This window comes from Trachypithecus francoisi, unplaced genomic scaffold (genome assembly GCF_009764315.1).
Source record: "Trachypithecus francoisi isolate TF-2019V2 unplaced genomic scaffold, Tfra_2.0 Lachesis_group11, whole genome shotgun sequence".
Lineage (NCBI taxonomy): Eukaryota > Metazoa > Chordata > Mammalia > Primates > Cercopithecidae > Trachypithecus > Trachypithecus francoisi.
The window spans coordinates 37435261-37456286 of record NW_022681456.1 but is presented as its reverse complement, the minus strand read 5'-3'; the positions used below and the strand labels follow the sequence as shown (position 1 = coordinate 37456286).

Here is a 21026-nt window from a genome sequence, read left to right as displayed (position 1 = left end):
CTCCATCCCTCTCTTCCTTCCTTCTTTCTTTCCTTCCTTCCTCCCTTCTTTCCTTCCTTCCTTCCTACCTCCCACCTTCCCTCCCTCCTTTCCTTCCTTCCTTTCTTCCTTTCTTATTTTAAACTTTTTATTTTAAAAATTTGGAAAACATTCATTTTGGGGGAAGATTTTATTACTCCATCATCCTAGCATTAATCGCTTTATTTTCATTAACTTCAAATTACTTTCTACCTCATTTATAGGTACTACCTGGTTTGACAAGTAGGATACCCCCATGATACTTTGATAATCAGATTGCCTTCTTTTGTTGAGTAGTAATTATCATCTTACAGTATTTTAACATGTTGCCTCCAAAGGTCGCTAAAACCGGATTAGGTATTTGCAACATCAGGTACGCTCATTTAATTTTATTAGCATCCTCATTCTGGATGCATGAGTTCTATGGCTTGGATATCAAGGTTTTTTTATCTTTAGAAACTTTCTAAGTTTGACATCTAGAACTGAGTGTGAATGGCCAGAGTTATTACCTTTATATTTTTTCCACTTTTGCAAACTTTAATACTATATTCTTTTGGCAGTAACTGTCTTCCTGGAAGGACGGTTATGAAAATGAGTAACAGTCATCTTGGAAAAATATGTTTTCTTATTTAACATAGAGTTTCTCCTAACTCTCAATCCCCATTTACTAAGACTCCCTTACATAAAAGAGCATACTGTCTGTTTTAATCACCCTCCAACAAAGCTCCCAAACCTGACATTAATAGTAAATATTCAAAATGATGTTCTTAAAGAGTAATTTCGACTCACCTTCTATTAATCTGGAAATCGGAGCAGGACCTGGCCCAAACTTTTCAAATGACCTACCACCTCTTTTAGGGTAGAAAGCTAGTTGGCTCAGGTATGAACGACTCTTCACTCTGGATGAAAAAGTCGTTTTCTGGTAGACTTTCATGTTATGGTTCATAAGTTTTTCCTGCCCAAGTGGAAAAGTTGGAAAGAATTTTTAATATACCAAAGTATGTTATCTTAAAATTAGTGAGAGTATATGAAAATAACATTTGCAACAAAAATCTTAACTTTAAAACAACAACCCCAGGTTCTTCTCCTTGAAGGAATGTATGTTGTTTTAATTTCCTTCTCATATGAAGCTGAGACCATTTAACTTTCATTAAATATGTACATCACAAATACAAGACTGGAAAATGTCCTCTCAGCTTCATTTTCACAATTTAGTCTTGCTCAAAATGCAGTTAAAATTTGGAATTTCCAGGCTGGGTGCAGTGGCTCATGTCTGTAATCCTAGTGCTTTGGGAGTTCAAGGTGGGCAGATCACCTGAAGTCAGGAGTTCAAGAGCAGCCTGACCAAGATGGAGAAACCCCGTGTCTACTAAAAATACAAAAATTAGCTGGGCGTGGTGATGGGTGCCTGTAGTCCCAGCTACTCAGGAGGCTGAGGCACAAGAATCACTTGAACCCGGGGGTGGAGGTGGCAGTGAGCCGAGCCCACACCACTGCACTCCAGCCTGGGTGACAGAGCAAGACTGTCAAAAAAAAAAAAAGGAAATTCTAAGGGTTGGTTCTGTGGAATTAAAAACTTGAGAGGAAAGGGATCTTTGCAGTAGATATTTAAAAATTAGGCTTGTGATTTCATTCATCTTCTCTTAATTTAATTTTAAGTATATTCCACAAAACCATACAACACATACTGAGGAACCATCACATACAGATGAGTCTGTTGTTGAGCATTTGTAGATAATTTCCTTATCTTAATTAGGGTAGACAGAGTCCTGTAATCAACTTTTACCTCTGGGAAAAAAGAAAGTAAATCTACTGAAATGTGAACCAGGCGATGTAGGTGTGATGACCATACCAGTGGTGAGATTAACTCTGCAAGGCATAGTGGGAAAGTTAGCCTTATCATTGATCTAGCTTCATACCACATAATTTGAAAACAACATCCCCTCCTCCACTTTCATCCCTTCTTCCTTCCCCAGCACACACATATACATTGTCTTATCCATATCTGATTCTTGAAGACCCACCTCCTTTTATCTCCTCACCACTAACACCCTTTTTTCCATCTTCTCATCAACAAAGATGAACACCCCTTTCTCTCTATTTCCTTGGCATGCCTCTGTTACTGTATTTCCTCCACTCTGAGATGCCACTTATTGTAAGATGTGCTATTATTTTACTCACGGCCAGTGATGTATGACATCCCATCTATGTAAGCTAGATACCAATTTCAGAAATCTAAAAAATGTGGAAATGTGGGCGTTGGAATCAATGAAGGACAGTGTGCCATACTTGTCCTACTGGACTGCTGTGATGTATCTCTCTTCCTCCGTTAGGTGGCGATCTTCGCAGTGCCTACTGTCAGCTGGATGTTTTTCTGTCGTTTGTGTTCGCACTGTCTCCCCATCATGGTGCGGGGCACACACCACCTGTGTCTAGTTGACTCCATGTCTTAGCCCAGCAAAGTTCATAAGAGCAATATATAAGTGGATATGATTCTAACATTAATTGGGGTTGTGATTTTAATTAAACCTTACCCTTTGCTTTGCTGCCATTTCATTTTCTTTGAAAAGAAAGAGATCTCTGAAAAAGATCTTATAAGGTCTGTCCTCTTTGATTGAACCATCCTTTACTTTATCTGTTAAAAAGAAAGAATGAATGAATGAATTCTGTCATCCTTCCTCTACTGACCAGAATAGTAAGTCTCCCACCAGCCAGTGTACAATGAATGGGATGCAGGTGTCTCTGAGAAAGTAATGTTAAAAGAAAAACTTTGGCCGAATTAAATTTGAAGGAGTTTAATTGAGTAATGAACGATTTGTGAATCGGGCAGCCCCCAGAATCACAGCAGAGTCAGAGACTCCAGGGATGCCTCATGGTTAGAACAAATTTATAGATAAAGAAAGGGAAGTGAGGTACAGAAATCTCAGGTGAGGTACAGAAACAGCTGGATTGGTTACAGCTCAGCATCTGCCTTATTTGAACACAGTTTGAACACTCAGTAGTGTATCAGTGGTCGAAGTACGGCTGCTAGGATTAGGCCAAGACTCAGCTATTGTTACAGGGCATACTTTTAAGTTAGGGTTTCAATTTTGTCTACCTATTAAGTTAGGTAGCAGTTCGTTCACAAGGACTCAAATATAGAAGTATGGGGTCTTTCTCAGGCCATATTTAGTTTGCTTTAACAGTAGAATGCAGACAGCCTTGCCTCCACATCTCCTGGGTAGGAGCCACAGCGTCTCTGTCTGTTTCCCACAGCGCTGACATATCTCTCACTGCTTCATGAGGAATGAGTTGATAAAATAAGGAGGTCTTTACCAAAATAATAGGATAAAATTTTGAGATATTAATATGTTTCTTCTCACCACTATACATATACCACCATTACCCTTACATCACCATTTCAACAGCAACAGATAAAGCCACTACCCTTAAGGAGAGCCTCTGCCCAGATTAGAGAGTCTTAAAAAAGGAAGTCAAAGATAATAAAAAGTGCTGGAGAGCATGTGGAGAAATTGGACCCAAATACACTCCTAGAAGGAATGTTTAAGTGGGGCAGTCACTTTGGAAAACAATCTGGCAGTTCCTTAAAGAGTTGAACATAGAATTGCCACATGACCTAGAAATTCTACTGCTAGGATATGCCAAAGAGAAATGAAAGCATAGGTGCTCAGAAAAACTTATACATGAATATTTAGAGCAGTATTATTTATAATAGTCAAAAAATAGAAACAACCTAGACATCTGCTATGGTTTGGCTGTGTCCCCACCCAAATCTCATCTTGAATTGTAGCTCTTATAATTCCCAAGTGTCGTGGGAGGGACCCAGTGGGAAGTAATTGAATCATGGTGAGGAGTTCTTTCTTGTGCTGCTGTCATGATAGTGAATAAGTCTCATGAAATCTGATGGCTTTATAAAGGGGAGTTCTCCTGCACACACTCTCTTGCCTGCTAATGTGTAAGATGTGACTTTCCTCCTCTTTCACTTTCCACCACAATTGTGAGGCCTTCCGAGCCATGTGGAACTGTGAATTCATTAAATCTCTTTCATTTATAAATTAGCCAGCCTGGGTATGTCTTTATTAGCAGCATGAAAACAGATTAATACAATATCCATCAACTGATGAATGATAAACAAAATGCAATATTTCCATACAAGCAACTCTTATTTGCCCAGAGAAAGGAATGAAATACAATATATGCTACAACATGGATGAACCTTGGAAACATGTTGAGTAAAAGAAGCCAGTAACAAAGGACCACACATTATATGATTCCATTTATATAAAATATCCAGAATAGGCATATTCATGGAGATAGAAAGTAGATGAGTGGTTGCTTGGGGCTGGAGGGTGGATGGGGCCTAGGGATTGATGGCTGAGGGATGCAAGTTTCTTTTGAATTAGTGAAAATATTCTAAAATTGGCTGTAGATATGTGTGCATACACTAAGAACCATGGACTTGTACACTTAATAAAAAATGAAGGCTGGCCTTTAAAAAAGTAAAAGAAAAGTCAGCTGAATTTCTGCATGGACTTCCTGTTTTTATTTATAACATTTGATATGACAAAACAAATCTTTCTCTCTATTTCTTTATTTCTTACTTTCTAATTCTTGGGATGTGGCAGGATGGAAATCTTGGCGTTCAAAATCAATAATGAAGGTCAAGTGTATTTGTCTATTTTCACAATGCTATAAAGAACTTCCCTGAGACTGCGTAGTTTACAAAGGAAAGAGGTTTAACTGACTCACAGTTCTGCATAGTTGGGAAGCCCTCAGGAAACTTACAATCCTGATAGAAGGCTAAGGGCAAGCAAGCACCTTCTTCACAAGGTGGCAGGAGAGAGAAGCATGAAGGAGGAACTTCCAAACCTATATAAAACCATCAGATTTTGTGAGAACTCACTCACTATCACAAGAGCATGGGGCAAAACGCCCTCACGATTCAATCACCTCCCTCCCTCAACACATGGAGATTACAGTTCCCTCCTTTGACATGTGGGGATTATAATTTGAGATGAGATTTGGGTAGGGACACAGAGCCAAACCATATGACCAAGAATACTGGGAGCTTGGAGTTGACACCTTAAATCAGAGATAGGAAGAGGATTCCTGAGGACACATTCCCCAACCCGTACCCACATCCCTTGTCCACCTCAACCTCACAAAAAGACTCCACATCCTACCAGCAAGCAGAGGGCCTGTGAAGAAACTCAATGATTCTCACCCCAAATCACTAGAATCTCTTTGGCTCCACACAACTCCAGAGATTCTGACTTAATTGGTCAAGGAAACATCAGCACTGGAATATTTTCAGAGTCCCCCAGGTGGCTGTAATATATATCCAGGGCTAAGAGCTAGTGGACCAAAGTTTAAGGAATTAATGGACTGGAGCTTAAAGTCTACCTGAGAAGCAGCCATTTGCTCAAGGATTTAGCATAGAAAGTGGGAGTGGCTGGGATTATAGAAACTCCAGACACATTTTTCTGTAAGTCATGGGTTAGAGGGAAAGAAAATTGCAGAGTGGAAGTCTTAGATTCAATATAGAGTACTCTGATCATCTCCTATTCACCCTGATGGTGATGGAGGGATCCCCATCCTAAATACTATGAGATGGCTGAACACATGATACCCAACACTGGACAGATGAGACTGAGCGCAATTTATAAGTCATATATACTCATAGTCTGGGGGAGGAGAATGCTGCCTGCAATGCAGGGCCACATGGGAATTGCACTCAAGAGCACAGTGAATCACCAGTGGTGGGAGGCAACTTTGTAGTAACAAAAGGCTGAGGTGTCCCCTGGTCCCCACAGGAGGATGTGATTGACTTGTCTGAATAATTTCACGGCTGACAGTGCAGTGAAAACCATTAGGTTGGAGACCAGGTGGAATGCAGCTGGTCCAGTTGGTAGAGGAACTAGCCAGGCAGGGAGACTTTCCTGGTAGGTGGAGGTCATATTTGGCAACAGCAGGAGGATTTATGGTTAGGCTTTTGGGGCCCTGTGAGGCTGAAATATGTCAAGGCAGCACATAAAATTTTAGGCCTTAAAAACATGAAGTAGAAACAGCTGAAGGTGGGTCCAGGAAGCTGGACTCTGGGATAGCAGAAGTGTGGATGCTCAAAGCCAGCAGGCTGGAGACCAGGAGGGAGCAACAGAGATTGAGGACCCAAAAGGACGTGGGGCTGGGTGCCTGTAATGGTTAATCATGTGTGTCAACTTGACTGGGCCATGGGTGCCCAGATTAAACCTTATTTCTGGGTGTGTCTGTGAGGGTACTTCCAGGTGAGATTAGCATTTGAACTGGTGGGCTCAGTTAAGTAGACTGCCCTCATCCATGTGGATGGGTCTCATGCAATCTCTTGAGGGTCTGAGTAGAAAAGCCTGAGGAATTAGGAAGTCACCTCTTCTTTTCTGCCTTACTGCTTGAACTGGGACATCTCATCTCATCTTCTGCTATGCTAAGACTGGAACTCACACCATCAGTTCCCCTGCTTCTCAGGCTTTCTGAGTCTGACGGAATTACGTCACCAGCTCTCCTGGGTCTGCAGCTTATAGATGGCAAATCATGGGACTTCTCAGCCTCCATAATTATATGAGCCAATTACTCATAGCAAATCTCCTTCCTATTGGTTCTGTTTTTCTGGAGAGCTCTGGCTAATACAGTGGTGTTTCCCGAGTCTGTGGACCTATGCCTTGTATACCATCACCCCCAGGCCAAGGCTGGGCCCCAGACATCCCAATATGGAGCCACCGTTGTCCTCCAGGGGATGAGTTATTGGTGGGCTGGATACCTCTTCCCCAATCAGCCTTCTCTTCTTCCAAGAGAAACTCTACAAACTTAGATTCTGCCCGATCCCAAGTGTCTTAAAATCTTTAAAGCCTGAGTTAAAATCTCTACTGACCAAGTTTAAGTGTCTTGGAATTGACAAGATGATATTTTTGTCCCTCTAAGTTCAAAGCTGAGTTTATTTCAGTTACAGAGAAATAGAAGAAAATTAAATTTCTGAACGCCAAGTGTATTAGTTTCCTCTTGTTTCCTAATAAGATATCACAAAATTAGTAGTTTAGAACGACAGAAATGTATTCTCTCCATTCTGGAGGTCAGATATATGAAATCAAGATGTTGGCAGAGCTATGTTCTCTCAGTGAAGCCTCTAGGGGAGGATCCTTCCACACTTCTAGCTTCTGATGGCTCTAGACATTCACAGGCTGGATAACTCCAACCTCTGCCTCCAACTTCACATGGCCTTCTCCTTTTCTTTTCTAAGGACACTTATCATTGAATTTAGGGCCTACCCTAAATTCAGGAGGATCTCATCTTGAGATTCTTATCTTAATTACATTTGCAAAGATCCTTTTCCCAAATAAGGCCACATTCTCAGGTTCCAGAGGTTAGAATAGGAAGGCCAACCATTTGTGGAGGTCTGCCATTCAACCCGCTACACAAAATTTCCTATATTATAAACTCACCACATGAACTAGCCCCTAGGTAACCCTTCTCCCTGTATTTCTTTCCTACTCACATAAGACTAGGGCTGCTGTAGCAGATTACCACAAACAGGGTGGCTTAAAACAATAGAAATGTAGTCTCTCACAGTTCTGGAGGCCACACGTTCAAAATCAAGGTGTTAGCAGCATTGGTTCCTTCAGGAGGCTCTGAGGGGGAATCTGTTCCAAGACTTTCATCTAACTTCTGGTAGTGAAATTCCTGGGATTCCTTGGATTGTAGATCCATCACTCCAATCTCTTCCTCCATTCTTCACATGACCTTCCCCTCTGAGTGTCCGTATCTCAAATCTTCCTTTCTGTTCTCTTATAAGGACACTAGTAATTGGATTTAGCACTTGTCCTAAATCCAAGAAGATCTCATCTTGAGATCCTTACTTTAATTACTTTTGCAGAGATCCACCTTTCCAAACAATGTCACATTTTCAGGCTCTTGGTGGAAATATCTTTTGGGGTCTGCATTCAATCCCTTACAGCACCCCATACCTGCAATGTACATCAAATTCTACCATTAATCATAGTCTTCTGCCTCAAAAAAGAGTCTCATTCTACCAGCTCTTGAGCAAACTGGGCACTAGGCTCAACCTCTCTCCAATACTCCATTTTAGCAATAAGAGGTCTGCTTAGTTCTACAAATCAAATTCTAGTAACTGAATCCTGGCTACTCTAAACTCTAAACTCTAATCCTCTCCCTTTTGTTACTATTATATTCTTCTCTAAGTTGCCTTGCAAATCCCTGCCATTACTAATTAACAACCTTGGGAGAAGCCTTTCTGTTCTCTGCCTCATTGTATTACCACAAACCTAATGGTTTAAAACAATGCAACTTTATTTTCTTATACTTCTGGAGGCCAGAAGTCTGAAATGAGTCCTTTGAGCATAACATCAGGATGTTGATAGGGCTGTGTTACTTCTGTTGGTTCCAGGTGAGAATCAATTTCCTTTCTTTTTCCAGCTGTTAGTGGCTGCCTGCGTTCCTTCATTTGTGGTCTCTTCCTCCATCTTCAAAGTGCATCACTTTAGTCTCTACTTCCATTGTCACATCACCTTCTCTGTCTTTGATACTCCTTTTATAAGGACTCTTGGATTATATTAGGCCCATTGGCTAATCCAGGATAACCTTCCCATATCAAGGTAATTAACTTAAACACATTTGCAAAGTCCCTTTTGCCCTGTAACATAATGTATTCACAGGGTCCAGGGATTAGAATGTGGAAACATTTGGGGGGCCATTATTCTGTCTACCACACTCACACAGTCTCACTCCTTTCTTAGCCTTGCTCCTTACTGACACTGTATTTGTCTTGTCCTAATTCTTCTATTTATTCGTTAATTCATTCATCCATTCATTCATTCATTCAACAAATGCCTATGAAGCCTCAAATATGTGCCAGGTACTGTTTTAGGCACTGATGTTGCACTGGCAAACAAAACAAGGATGACTGCTCTTGAGGATCTTATACTGAGGTGAAGTGGGGGGTTTGGAAATAGAAAATATAAGCATTAATATAATAAAGTAACTTTTATAATATGTTTTAAAGTAATAAAGTTCTGTGGGAAAAATAGAGCAGAATATAGGAGGGCTGGGCTGAGCAACTTTAAGTAGAGTGGTCAGAATGGGTCTCACTGATCAAGTGGTATTTAAAGGAGTTGAGAGAATCAGTCAAGTGGATATTTGAGGAAGAGAGGGACTGGCTATGACAATGGCCAAGGCAAAGGTCCTGAGGCAGGATCATCTCTTATGTGTGTTCAAGAAAGGCTAGTGTAGCTGGAGTGAAATAAATGGGGTCAGGGGGACTGTAGTAGCAAGGATAATTGCTTATTATCCTGTAGGCAGTCTTGAAGACTTTGGCAATGACCCTCAGTAAACCAGAGAAGCATTAGAGGGCTTTGAACAGAGAAGGAATGTGGTCTGACTTACTTAATACTTTGTAGTTGGATAAGAAGAGACTTGGAGTAGGGGAGTCAAGGGTTGAGATCAGAGTAGTTCAGGTAAGAGGTAATGGGCTGAGACCAGCACGGCAGGAGTTAAATGGTGAAAAGTGGTTGGGTTCTGAGAACATTCTGAAGGGAGAGCAAACAGAATTCCCTAATGGATTGCATATGGGGTGTTTTCCCTCAAGCACCTATTTTTCCTTCCTTCTTTCCCTCCTTTCTTCCTTCCATTTGTTTCTTCATTTTTTTGTAGTTTCAGGACTTGATTTTATTTTTTTTAAATCATATTTGCAGTACCTACCAATATTAAATATCTTTTTAGAAATCATGGCTTTCACTGTCTCCAATCATACTGGTGTATTCACATTTGAAGCCCGAGCAGCTAGGTTAGTATATAAAGGCACTGAAAAACTGCAAAATTGATTTAACTGCATAACATAATCTTAAAATACATTAAAGTAGATCTAAATTAATAGAGAGATGAGTCATGTTTGTAGATAGAAAGACATGATTTCATAAAAATGCCAATTCTCCACAAATGATCAATGGATTCCCAGTAATATAAGTACATAGTCCCACAGGAGTTTGTCTAAACTTGATAAGTAAATTCTAAAACTAGTAAGGAATATCAAGAGACAAGAATAGTAATCCCAGCACTTTGGGAGGCCGAGACGGGTGGATCAAGAGGTCAGGAGATCGAGACTATCCTGGCTAACACGGTGAAACCCCGTCTCTACTAAAAAATACAAAAAACTAGCCGGGCGAGGTGGCGGGCGCCTGTAGTCCCAGCTACTTGGGAGGCTGAGGCAGGAGAAGGGCGTAAACCCGGGAGGCAGAGCATGCAGTGAGCTGAGATCTGGCCACTGCACTCCAGCCTGGGTGACAGAGCAAGACTCCGTCTCAAAAAAAAAAAAAAAAAAAAAGAGACAAGAATAGTGAGAACCCTTCCCAAGAGGAACAGGAGGGGGAGATTGCTCTGCTGTGTATCACTACGGAGCTACAGCAAAGGGAAAGGCAAATTCACTAATGGACTAGAATGGAAATCTCAGAAACATATACACATATGGAGAAAGGAGAGACTGTTCAAAAAACGAGTTGGGGAAGATGGTTATTCTCATGGAATAAAAGAGGAAATTGGATCTTTACCCCACCTCCATACAAAAATTAACTACAGATGAAATAAGCATAAAATTGTCCCCCAAAAGCCTTTAAAACAAATAGTAGAACCTACAGGTTATATCATTTAGGCCTTTGCAAGGGAAGGATTTCTTAAAAACATAAAAGTAGTAACTATACAAGAAAATATTGATAAGTTCAGCTATATTAAGATTAAAGACTTTGTTCATCAAATGACACCATAAACAAAGTGAAAGATAAGTTAAAACTGGGACAAAATATTTGTACTCCATACAGACGACATAATTGGGATATGCCATATCTACAAAACTACAAATCAATATAAAGAGCACTAACAACCTAAAGACAAATAGAAAAAAGACTGTATTAAATAGGCAGTTAACAGAAGAAGAAACACTTACTGTCAATAAACATATGAAGAGTTGTTCAACTTCATTAGTTATCAGAAATGCAAATAAAGACCATAATGAAATCCAAATTTCACCCATTTGATTGACAAAGCATTAAAAAATTTGACAATACCAAGTGTTTGGGGAGGATATAATTCCACAGGATCTCTAATACATTTCTTGTAGAGATGTGATCGGCACAACTACTTTGGAAAGCACTTTGACATTATTTTCTGAAATCGGATATCCGGCTAACGTCAGATTCAGCAACTATATTCCTAGGTATACATGCAAGAGAAACTTTCTTGTATACCAGGAGATGTGAACAAGAATGTTTATTAGCAGCACCATCTAATGGCAATAACTGTAAACAACCCAAATACCCAAAGAAGCATCAACTGTAAACTATAGTACATTTGCATTTTGTTGTATTGTACAGCAGTGAAAATGAATGATCTAAAACATACAACAGTATGAATGAATCTTAAAATATAACGCTGGCCAGGCATGGTGGCTCACTCCTGTAATCCCAGTAGTTTGGGACGCCGAAGTGGAGCGCTTGAGCCCAGGAATTCAAGACCAGCCTGGGCAACAGGCAACATGGCAAGACCTTGTCTATAAAAACAATTGTTTTTAAAAAATTGAAATAAATATGTATGTATATATATAATGTTAACTGAAAAGTTCTAAAATATGATAGTCAACAAGATATCCTTTTTTAAAAGTTAAAACTAAAATGAAAATTATGCTTTTTAAGACTACATATATACAGTATAAAACTATACATACAAATTAAAAAGTAAAGAAATAATCTAAACAGACTTCAACATGGTGCCTGGCTTAGGAGATGAAAGCCAAGGGATAGGGTATGTAGTTATCATCAGGATGTAATTTCTTGTGAAGATCCTTGTCTGTGGGTTCTGACGGGTTCAAAGATTCATATTATGTTATTAATATATAATTGTATTAATCTTAAAAGAAGGGTATGGGTCTTAGGGTACTGGTACCAAATATGTCAAAACTCATGCTGCTTGTTGTGTTGTGAGTAATAAAGTCTTTTGTCTCTGACCCAAGGGTTTTGTATCTGTTGTCAGCATCCAGGAAACTGTAGCAAGCTAACTTACTAATTTGCAAGTAGAGGAAAATCTTAGCCCTGTCACAGTTCTTGACAAAGTAATATAAATCCTTTAATTAAAAAAGGCATCATCCAATCCATACTATTTTAATATCTGCATCTTGTTTTTTCAGTGAGCAATATAGCTAGGAGATCCTTTTATATCGGCAAATATATATTCACGTCATCAAAAAAAATAAATTACTAGGCTGGGTGTGGTGACTTACACCTGTAGTCCCAGCAATTTGGGAGACCGAGGTGGGCAGATCACCTGAGGTCAGGAGTTGGAGACTAGCCTGGCCAGCATGGGGAAACCCCATCCCTACTAAAAATACAAAAATTAGCCGGGCATGGTGGGCACCTGTAATCCCAGCTACTTGGGAGGCTGAGGCACCAGAATTGCTTGAACTCAGGAGACGGAGGTTGCAGTGAGCCGAGATGGTGCCACTGCACTCCAGCTTGGGTGACAGAGAAGCTCTCTGTCTAGTATCCATTATTCCATTCCCTGGATGTATTACAGTTTATATAACCAACGCTTTCCAATGGATATTATGATTGATTCCAGTCATTTGCTATTGTAAACAATGCTCCAATAAATATTCCTGTACATGCATTTTTAATCACTTGTGCATACATATCTGTAGAATAAATTCCCAACATGGCTCCTTTCAAATGCTTTTTTTAAAAAATGGTAGTGGAGCAGAGACTACTAGTGAACCCCCAATATCCATTCTTCCTTCTTCTATAGGAATAGAACCCTAAATGAACACTCAGAGTAGAGGCTATGTTTCTCAGCCTCCCTTGGAGGCAGGTATAACCACGTGGCTATGTTTTGGCCAAGGGGATGTCAGCAGAAGTGGCGAATGCAACTTCAGGGCATGTCCCTGCCTTTCCCTTTTCTCCTGGCTGGCAGGAATATGGATGTGATCACTGGTGTGGAAGCAGCGCTCTTGGACCAAGAACACAGCCCAGGAACAAGCCAGAAGGAGTTGGGCCCCTGATGTGAACCTCCATATGGAATGCTTGCATCCAGACTTTACCTGAGCGAGAACAAACATTTATCATGTTTAAGCCACCGTTGTTTTATATTTTCTGTCACTTGCAGCCAAATTTTTACATTGTAAATACAAATAGTGCCAAATGTTCCTTTAAAGAGAATGCCTATAGAGTACCTGAGTGCCTGTTACCTATTACAAACTCTTAGTGTTATCCACATGTTAAATCTTTGTCAGATTTATAAGTGAAAATTGTAATTCCTTGTATACTAATAAATCTTTATTCCTTGTATGCTTATAGATAAGCAGAAGGAGACTGGGCATGATGGCTCATGCCTGTAATCCGGGCCTTTGGGAGGCCGAGGTGAGTGGATCACCTGAGGCCAGGAGTTTGAGACCAGCCTGGCCAACGTGGTAAAACCCTGTCTCTACTAAAAACACAAAATTAGCTGGGCGTGGTGGCGCATGCCTATAATCCCAGCTACTTGGGAGGCTGAGGCAGGAGAATAACTTGAACCCAGGAGGCGGAGTTTCCGATGAACTGAGATCACGCCAATGCACTCCAGCCTGGACAACAAGAGCGAAACTCCGACTCAAAAAAATTAATAAAATAAAATAAATAAAAATTAAAAATAGGCAGAAGAGTAAGATGAGAAAGGGTGGTAAAGGAAAGAAGAGGGCAGATTTTCATAAAGTTTAGTTATGTATGTCCTGGACTAAGACAAATAATTGAGTTAATTGTTTTATGTCATGAGAGACTGGGGCAATCTAGCTAAATATGACAATTTAATGCACCCTCTGATTTGAAGATTTTTTTGAATTACAAAGTAGAACAGAATCTTCTCTGCAGGTAGTTTATAAACTCATTACATTTTATATTTATTGTGTAACATTCTCCTTTTCTTATGCTCACAATCTGCTATGGAGCCTAACATTACTAGGCCCAAACAAGAATATATTGATTGATCTCTTTTTACCTCCAGAATTCAGTGTTGGTGATAAATTTGAGGACATTTTGTTGCCTGGCCCTGTTGAAAGAAAAAAAACACATTAAAAAAAATTCTATGAATATCATATAAAAGGGCTAAATTCAACTGCCAATGACTCCTTAACAGTCCTTATAGCTTTTAAAAGCAGTGAGCACACTCACACTCTTTGACCCAGCAATTTCAATTCTAGTATCTTATGTCAAGAAAATAATCAGACAAGCAGCCAAAAATGCATGTGCAATAATGTTTGTTCAGTATCATTTCATAAATACAGAGTTGACCAAATAGCTATGGTCCGTCTATAAAATGAATTACCAATTGGCCCCTTAAAATGATGCTGTAGTCACTATTTACCTCTGTCCATGGTGTCGGTTGAAAAACAAAACATTTCAAAAGAGTGTGGATAGTGTGGATTAAAAAATGCATGGAAAAATCTAAGAGGTGTCTGAAATGCTGTTCATCAAACATGAATCGTGATTATATGTGATTTGGTGCAGTCTCTCATTTTTACTAGGTTTGGGATTATGTGGGATTATGGTTAGGTGATTGAGGCACTCAACCTTAGCTGCAAAACTTAAGGATTGCCACAATAAACAAACAAAAGCAAAACAAAAAAAACCTGCAGTTATTATGATAAATTGTTAATGCAATATATTTTTATAAAATTCCAAATAAATGCAGGAAAGTCTATAATGAACAAAATATCAGAGTTGTATATACAGACAGTATCTGACCCTATACTTGTGAGACCCTGAGAGCCAGTGCCTCACTCTACTCACCCAAACCCTGGCCTACAGAACTTGTCTCTATTTAAAATTCTGTTATTTCATTTATCGTGAATTTTTTACATTAATGTACATGTTGAAAATAGTGAATTAAAATATTGCTTATTTTGATTACTGAGCTTTTGCTTCCCCTTAAATTTTGTGCCTGAAGCTGGAGCTTCACTGGCCTTACTCTAATCCTTGTTCTGATTTCTATACTTTTAGTATCATTCAAATTTCTCAATGAGCTGGTGTAACTCTTACAATGAGAAAAATAATAAAGATATATTCATTTTAGGGATAAAAGACACCCAGGAGTTTGTATTTAAAAGTGTGCCCACAACAGAAACAATGGACAACACATTCTATTTTGGGCTGCCCATTTAAATGTGTGCCTCAGGAATCTCAAAGAGCCATATTTAAGAGCTAAATATCCTGGAAGCAGAGCAGCAGATGATACAGAACACAGACTCTGGAGAAGCCTGATTTTTGAATTTTGGTTTGGTATTTACTTATGTGTGAGCAAGTTCATATATCATTCAAAAAACATTTATTGAGTAAATAATATGTGTCGGGTACTGTTCTACGTGTGAGGGGCGGGGCAAATTTTAAAAAGACAAAAAAGAAGAACAAAAACCATTGTCTTCATGGAAACTACATCTTAATTACCCAGCATCTCTGAGCCTCTGCTTCCTGTTTCATAAAGTGGACACACCTCTTAAGGCTTTCTTGAGGATTCAGTAGGCAATGGATTTAACCAAGTGGGGTGCCTGGCTTACAGACCAGCTCAGTAAGTGGGAACTATTATGTGCTAATATTTACTAATTAGCATCTGATTTTAGTTCCAGTGGTTATAGAAACAAAGATTTTTTTAAAATATGTTAAAACTTATAAAAGAGAAAAAAATGAATACAAACCTGTAACATTGATATTATACTTTTTCAAATGACCCAACATTTTTTCACAGGCATTACATTCATTCTCACAGGTGGAAAAGAAAGATTGGTAAAAAATTGGTGACAACCTGTGGTTGATGAGTATTTGGAATTTGGATGGCTAATACTAAAGATTTATAGATTTTCTTAATTTTACACTCTGTTCTCATCTCCACTCTTAAGATTCTGATCACCTCTTTCTTGTCACATTTTCACTCCTTTGATCCTTCTATCTAAATTCACTCTCCTTCCTACTCTCATTCCCTTTATCCTTAAAGTCTTTCTGCAATGAGCATCTTTATCCATGGGTTCAAGGACTTTTTCAATCACAGAAAAACTGGATGCTCTGTTCCTCTAAGCCAATTGCTAAGAGCAGATGTCTGCTCTTATTCTGTCTCTTATATAGTTCATATAACATGTAAATGTAATCAGCGGTCTCTAGATGTTGTTATACGTCTATACTTCCATATGCATGAATTCCTGTATTGATGAATGAAGGGTCCGTGAACAAAAGGGAGGGAGAGGAACAGAAAAAAACAGAACAGTTTTTTTTTTTTTTTTGAGACGGAGTCTTGCTCTGTCGCCCGGGCTGGAGTGCAGTGGCCGGATCTCAGCTCACTGCAAGCTCCGCCCCCCGGGTTTACTCCATTCTCCTGCCTCAGCCTCCGGAGTAGCTGGGACTATAGGCGCCCGCCACCTCGTCCGGCTGGTTTTTTTGTATTTTTTAGTAGAGACGGGGTTTCACCATGTTAGCCAGGATGGTCTCGATTTCCTGACCTCGTGATCCGCCTGCCTCGGCCTCCCAAAGTGCTGGGATTACAGGCGTGAGCCACCGCGCCCGGCCCAGAATCAGTTATTCTTAGGAAGGGATTACAAAGTCCCCTTTCCAATCAGAAAAAATGTTAAAGTAGTGGATGTCTTTGTTGTGCAGAATAAAAATAGCATGATGGCTAAACAAAGGCTCTGTACCAAAAGAGAGGGAAAATGTAATTGGATTGCATAGCAAATGCCTGAAAATTCACATCTTAAATACATGTTCAAATCCAACTTCCAATAGATGAAAAAGATCAAAAGCTCAGAAATACCAGGAATGTAAAATGGTGGTGTATAACCGCCAGCCATCCTTTTTAGAGGTGGCATAAGCTAAATGATTAACAGCATAGACTCTCTGTGTCCCTTAACCCTCACACTTCTTTCAAGAGGAATGATGCAAATAGTGTCTACCTTGTGGTATTGTTAGGTAAGTTACTATGTCCAACCTTTGGACGGCCTCAGTTGCATAGTAAGTGCTATGGGAGTGTAAGCACATGGAGAGGTGCACTCTGAGGGAGGAATGTGCCTGGTGTGTTTCAAGAATAGTGAGGAGACCAGTGGCCTTAAGCACAGTAAACAAAGGGGAGAGCACCAGGTGAAGCCAGAGAGACAACAAGTCCAAGATCACTAGGGCCCTGGAGGTCATTTTCTCAGTGAAATGGAACCACACAATGCATCACTCTGATGCTGAGCTGAGAAGAGACTGTAGAAAGGGAAAAGGGTCATACAGGGAGATGTATTAGATTATAGCCACTGGGGGGCAAGAGATAATGCGATCCCTTGAGATAGCAGTAGAAGTGGTGAGAGGTGGTTTGATTCTAGATGTGTTTTGACAGTAGAGCCTACAGAATTGGCTGACGGTTTGGATGTGAAGTATGAGATAAAGAACTGATTGCAGAAAGGATGGAGTTGCCATAAATGGAGACAGAGAAGGCAGTGGGGGAAGGGGCAGTTGGGAAGATCAGAGGCTCATTTTGGAACATGTGAAATTTGAGATGTGTATTAGATATCCAAAGGGTCATGGGTGCAACGTATACTGTTCTTTCAAATGAACACCATGCTGGTTGATTTCATTAATTGTTGTATTCCTTTAATAGCTGTACAATTATATGTGGTCTCTGAGTCAGGTCCCTTGACAAGTGTCATTGCAAGGGTAGTAGGAATGGCACTAGGGAAAGGCCCCTGGCCTTTGGGGGCAGGTTGGTTTAACTCCTGCCTCTGACTCTTATTCACTCTTTCTCTGGGTCTGGAGAATTACGCTTAATGCACCATAGAATCTTCTATCAAGTATGAATAATAACACCTTCCTTACAGGCTTGCTGCAAGTTTCAAACACAGATAATATATGCAAAGTGCCTGCTCATAGCTTGTAAAGAAGTGATCCCGTATACTTTTCTCAAAGTAAATATTGTCCAGATCCCTCCTCTTTCTGGCCCACTCTGTCAACTGCCACCATTTGAAATGGAAGCATAACAACTACTTTTCATAAGAAACTCCCAATCAAATTTCTTGAAACCTGGTCGTTGGAGAGGAGTCTACCAGCCATATCAGTGCAAATCTGGGGGACCTGAATCAGCTTCATGTAGATTCTTAACATTCCGACCTCCAGGGAAAGTGAGGAAAGAGGAGTGGGATTTGATAAGGCCCAGTCCTAATGTTCTAAACCAACTCTAAATAAAATGAATAATAACACTGCCTACCAGATGTTATCCGAAGCAGTTTGTTTTTTGCAACAACCCCCTCTAAAACCCAGTAAAAATGAATTTCTAGATGTGAGAAAAAAAGCAATGTTTATCTTCACATGCATATAAGGATTTAGACCATTTCTCTCAGACCCCATGCCCTTCCATTTTTTTTCCCACCTCCTCTCCGCCTACCTTGGACAAATACTAGGAAAAGGGGCTGTGAACTGTGTCCTTGGATGGTGTAGAGAGATCAGAGCTAGCAATTTTTTGTTTACCTAAAAGCCAGGAGCCACTGGGTCCTTGGCCTGCTTAGACACACGCTGCCTCTTTTGACCGGATCAGAGCACAGCACAATGATGAGGAAATTACTTTCAGCTTGACCTTTAAGGCACTGCTGGCGTCAGGCTGTTTAGTATGGACTTTTCTGTTGACATTTCTGACTGCCCCTTTTGCGAAGTAAAAACAAAAAAAACAGAAACAAAAAAACCTGGAGGTCAAGAGGAAGGAAGGATGGGTTAAAGAGTCAGCATATATGAGTCAGAAAATGTGAAAAGTACTTTATAAGAGCTGCTATCAGGATGCTGGTTATTACCAAGGAAAAATGTGTCATCCATATCCATCTATAACCACTGAACAGTAACAAAGGAGAGAAATTCACTCATCCTTTCTGCTTTTGCAAAACTCCTGTTTGCAGGAGCTTATCAGGTAATGTTGTCTGCCTGAACTGTGAATCAGATGCACAGTTCACTCACAAACATAAATACCTATGAAAAAGAAACATAATTTCTTTTAGACTCACCCAGAACTTGCAAGCTTTAAGTACATGGTCTGTGAAGTCAGGAGAGGAACTATGCTATTGGCTGAAATCTAATCCTTAATTGGCCAGCAAGACAAATACCAGGATTAAAATAAACTAATAATAGTAATAATACCTATTACTTGTTTAGAGCTGGGCACTGGGCTAAGTGATTTATATTTTATTTTAATTAAAACTCAGACAAGCCCATAAAGTAAAAATAGTTTTCCCTGTGATAAGGATGAGAAAACGGAGGCTCCAAGAAATTTACTGTAAATAAATTCCCCAAGGTCAAACAGCTCATAGGAAACAAAACTGAGACTAAGACAAGTTTATTGAACCCTTTCTATTTTTCTATAGTTGTAACCCATCCTTTATACCTATAACTGCATAGTTCTGCAAATATGCCTAAAATTGCAAAATGTAACTGATTAAAGTCTTCAGCAGAAATTTTATAACATAAAATTTTAATATTTCTCCGTGAATTAGTGACTTTATGTGTTTCTATTCCCCACTATTTCTACTTCTCTTTTGAAAGACATAGAAATACATATGTATAAACTTTTTAAAACCTATGCACACACACACACACACACACACAACCTGTTTGTGGTTGTATTTATGAGCTGTGAATAATCTTCTGATGCCTCCTCCCCTACCCACCGTTAGGGTCTCTTTCACTCACATTGTCTGTATATTTTCCAATTTTTATCTTTCCTCTCTATTTCCTAACTGATCTCTCTTTTATAGGCCATAATATGAAGCTAAATTATATTCTTATTTATTGTGGTCATCTAAAGGAGTTTTTGCTTTCTGTTCTAGGTGTTTTTAATGACATGAAATTAATTTTTATATTTTGTGGTTTTACAGGCTTAGTCTGCTTTTATAGTATATTATTTGTGTCCACATCTATCATTTTTATGGTAAAGTCTTTTTTGGGCAGGAAAAGCGCCTTTCCTGTCTTTGTATGTTCCACAAGACTTAACACAGAGCTTGTAATAAACGTGTATAAACGAAATTAAGTAATTAAGGACTCAAAACAAAAGCCTGTGCCTGGCAGTGTTTCCATAGCAATTGGTAGTAGGAAGCGACGAGGCTGAGAATCACAGACCATATTCCATAAACTTGATTCTGTCTCCAATTTTGGTCGCAAGTTGCTTGTAGACCACACCAGACATTGCTGAGGGGTGGGAGGGGGCATGCGGAGGGGCGGACGCTGAGCTGAAACCTGTTTTACCTCAACGAGTTTGCGTTTGGATCCAGGAGCCTTTCCAACCTAGCCTTCGGAAAGGCGTTGTGGGAAAGTGGGCGGAGGTGCCAATCGATCTTCCGGTCTCGGCTCTATCCTCCCCCAGTCCGGTTCCGCGTTATCTCAGGGACCGTCTGGTAGCGGATCCCGGAACGGAGCTGGCCAACGGATAAGTGCGCGGCACCCGCCACTCGCGCGGACCCAGGAGCACCTCCCCAACCGCATCTTCCTCCTCCCCACCCCCAGGTTCCCTTGGCTCGCGGCCCTCTGAGTCCCGGGCTCCCGCCTCAGAACCTGTGGGCAGATGTTTCCTCCACGCAGTACCCTCCCGGGACTCTGCCTCCAGGCTCACGTCCCAGCACCCTAGGCAGAGGTTTCCCCCACTCTGTCCTCTCCCGGGATTCTACCTCCAAGCTCAGGTCCCTGCCCCTGGCACAGCTTTCCCCTAGTCTGCCCTCTCCCGGAGCGCTATATCCAGGCTCCCACCCCAACCCCCTGGGCAGAGGTTTCCCCTATTGTCCCCCTTCCGGGGCTGTACCCCAGGTTCCCGTCCCTCGCTCCCGAACACTCCGGGCACTCTCACCCCACCACCCCTTGACCCGCTTCCACATAACCACGTGATCGACACAGCTCACTTTGATCTCTGGGGGAGACCAAACTTCAGTTTCCTTATCTGAAAAGTAGGGACACTAGTCTCCA

At 40.4% G+C, this 21026-nt stretch overlaps 1 protein-coding gene across 2 annotated transcripts in view; it reads right to left on the bottom strand.

Annotated features, from left to right (window-relative positions):
- The window catches only part of CCDC38 (coiled-coil domain containing 38), a 66152-nt gene extending 45296 nt beyond the window's left edge, over positions 1–20856 (bottom strand). Inside the window, exons 1-4 of one of the 2 annotated variants that reach the window (XM_033220984.1) lie at positions 20316–20856; positions 14074–14124; positions 2553–2653; positions 808–973 (exon numbers count right to left, since the gene is read on the bottom strand). In XM_033220984.1, coding sequence (XP_033076875.1) covers positions 808–973; positions 2553–2653; positions 14074–14110 — 304 coding nt within the window. In that variant the 5' untranslated portion in view covers positions 14111–14124; positions 20316–20856. Of the gene's footprint in view, positions 1–807; positions 974–2552; positions 2654–14073; positions 14125–18557; positions 18729–20315 lie in introns of those variants that run through there. The other variant, XM_033220985.1, reaches the window with a different exon arrangement.
- Positions 20857–21026: the final 170 nt, after the last annotated feature.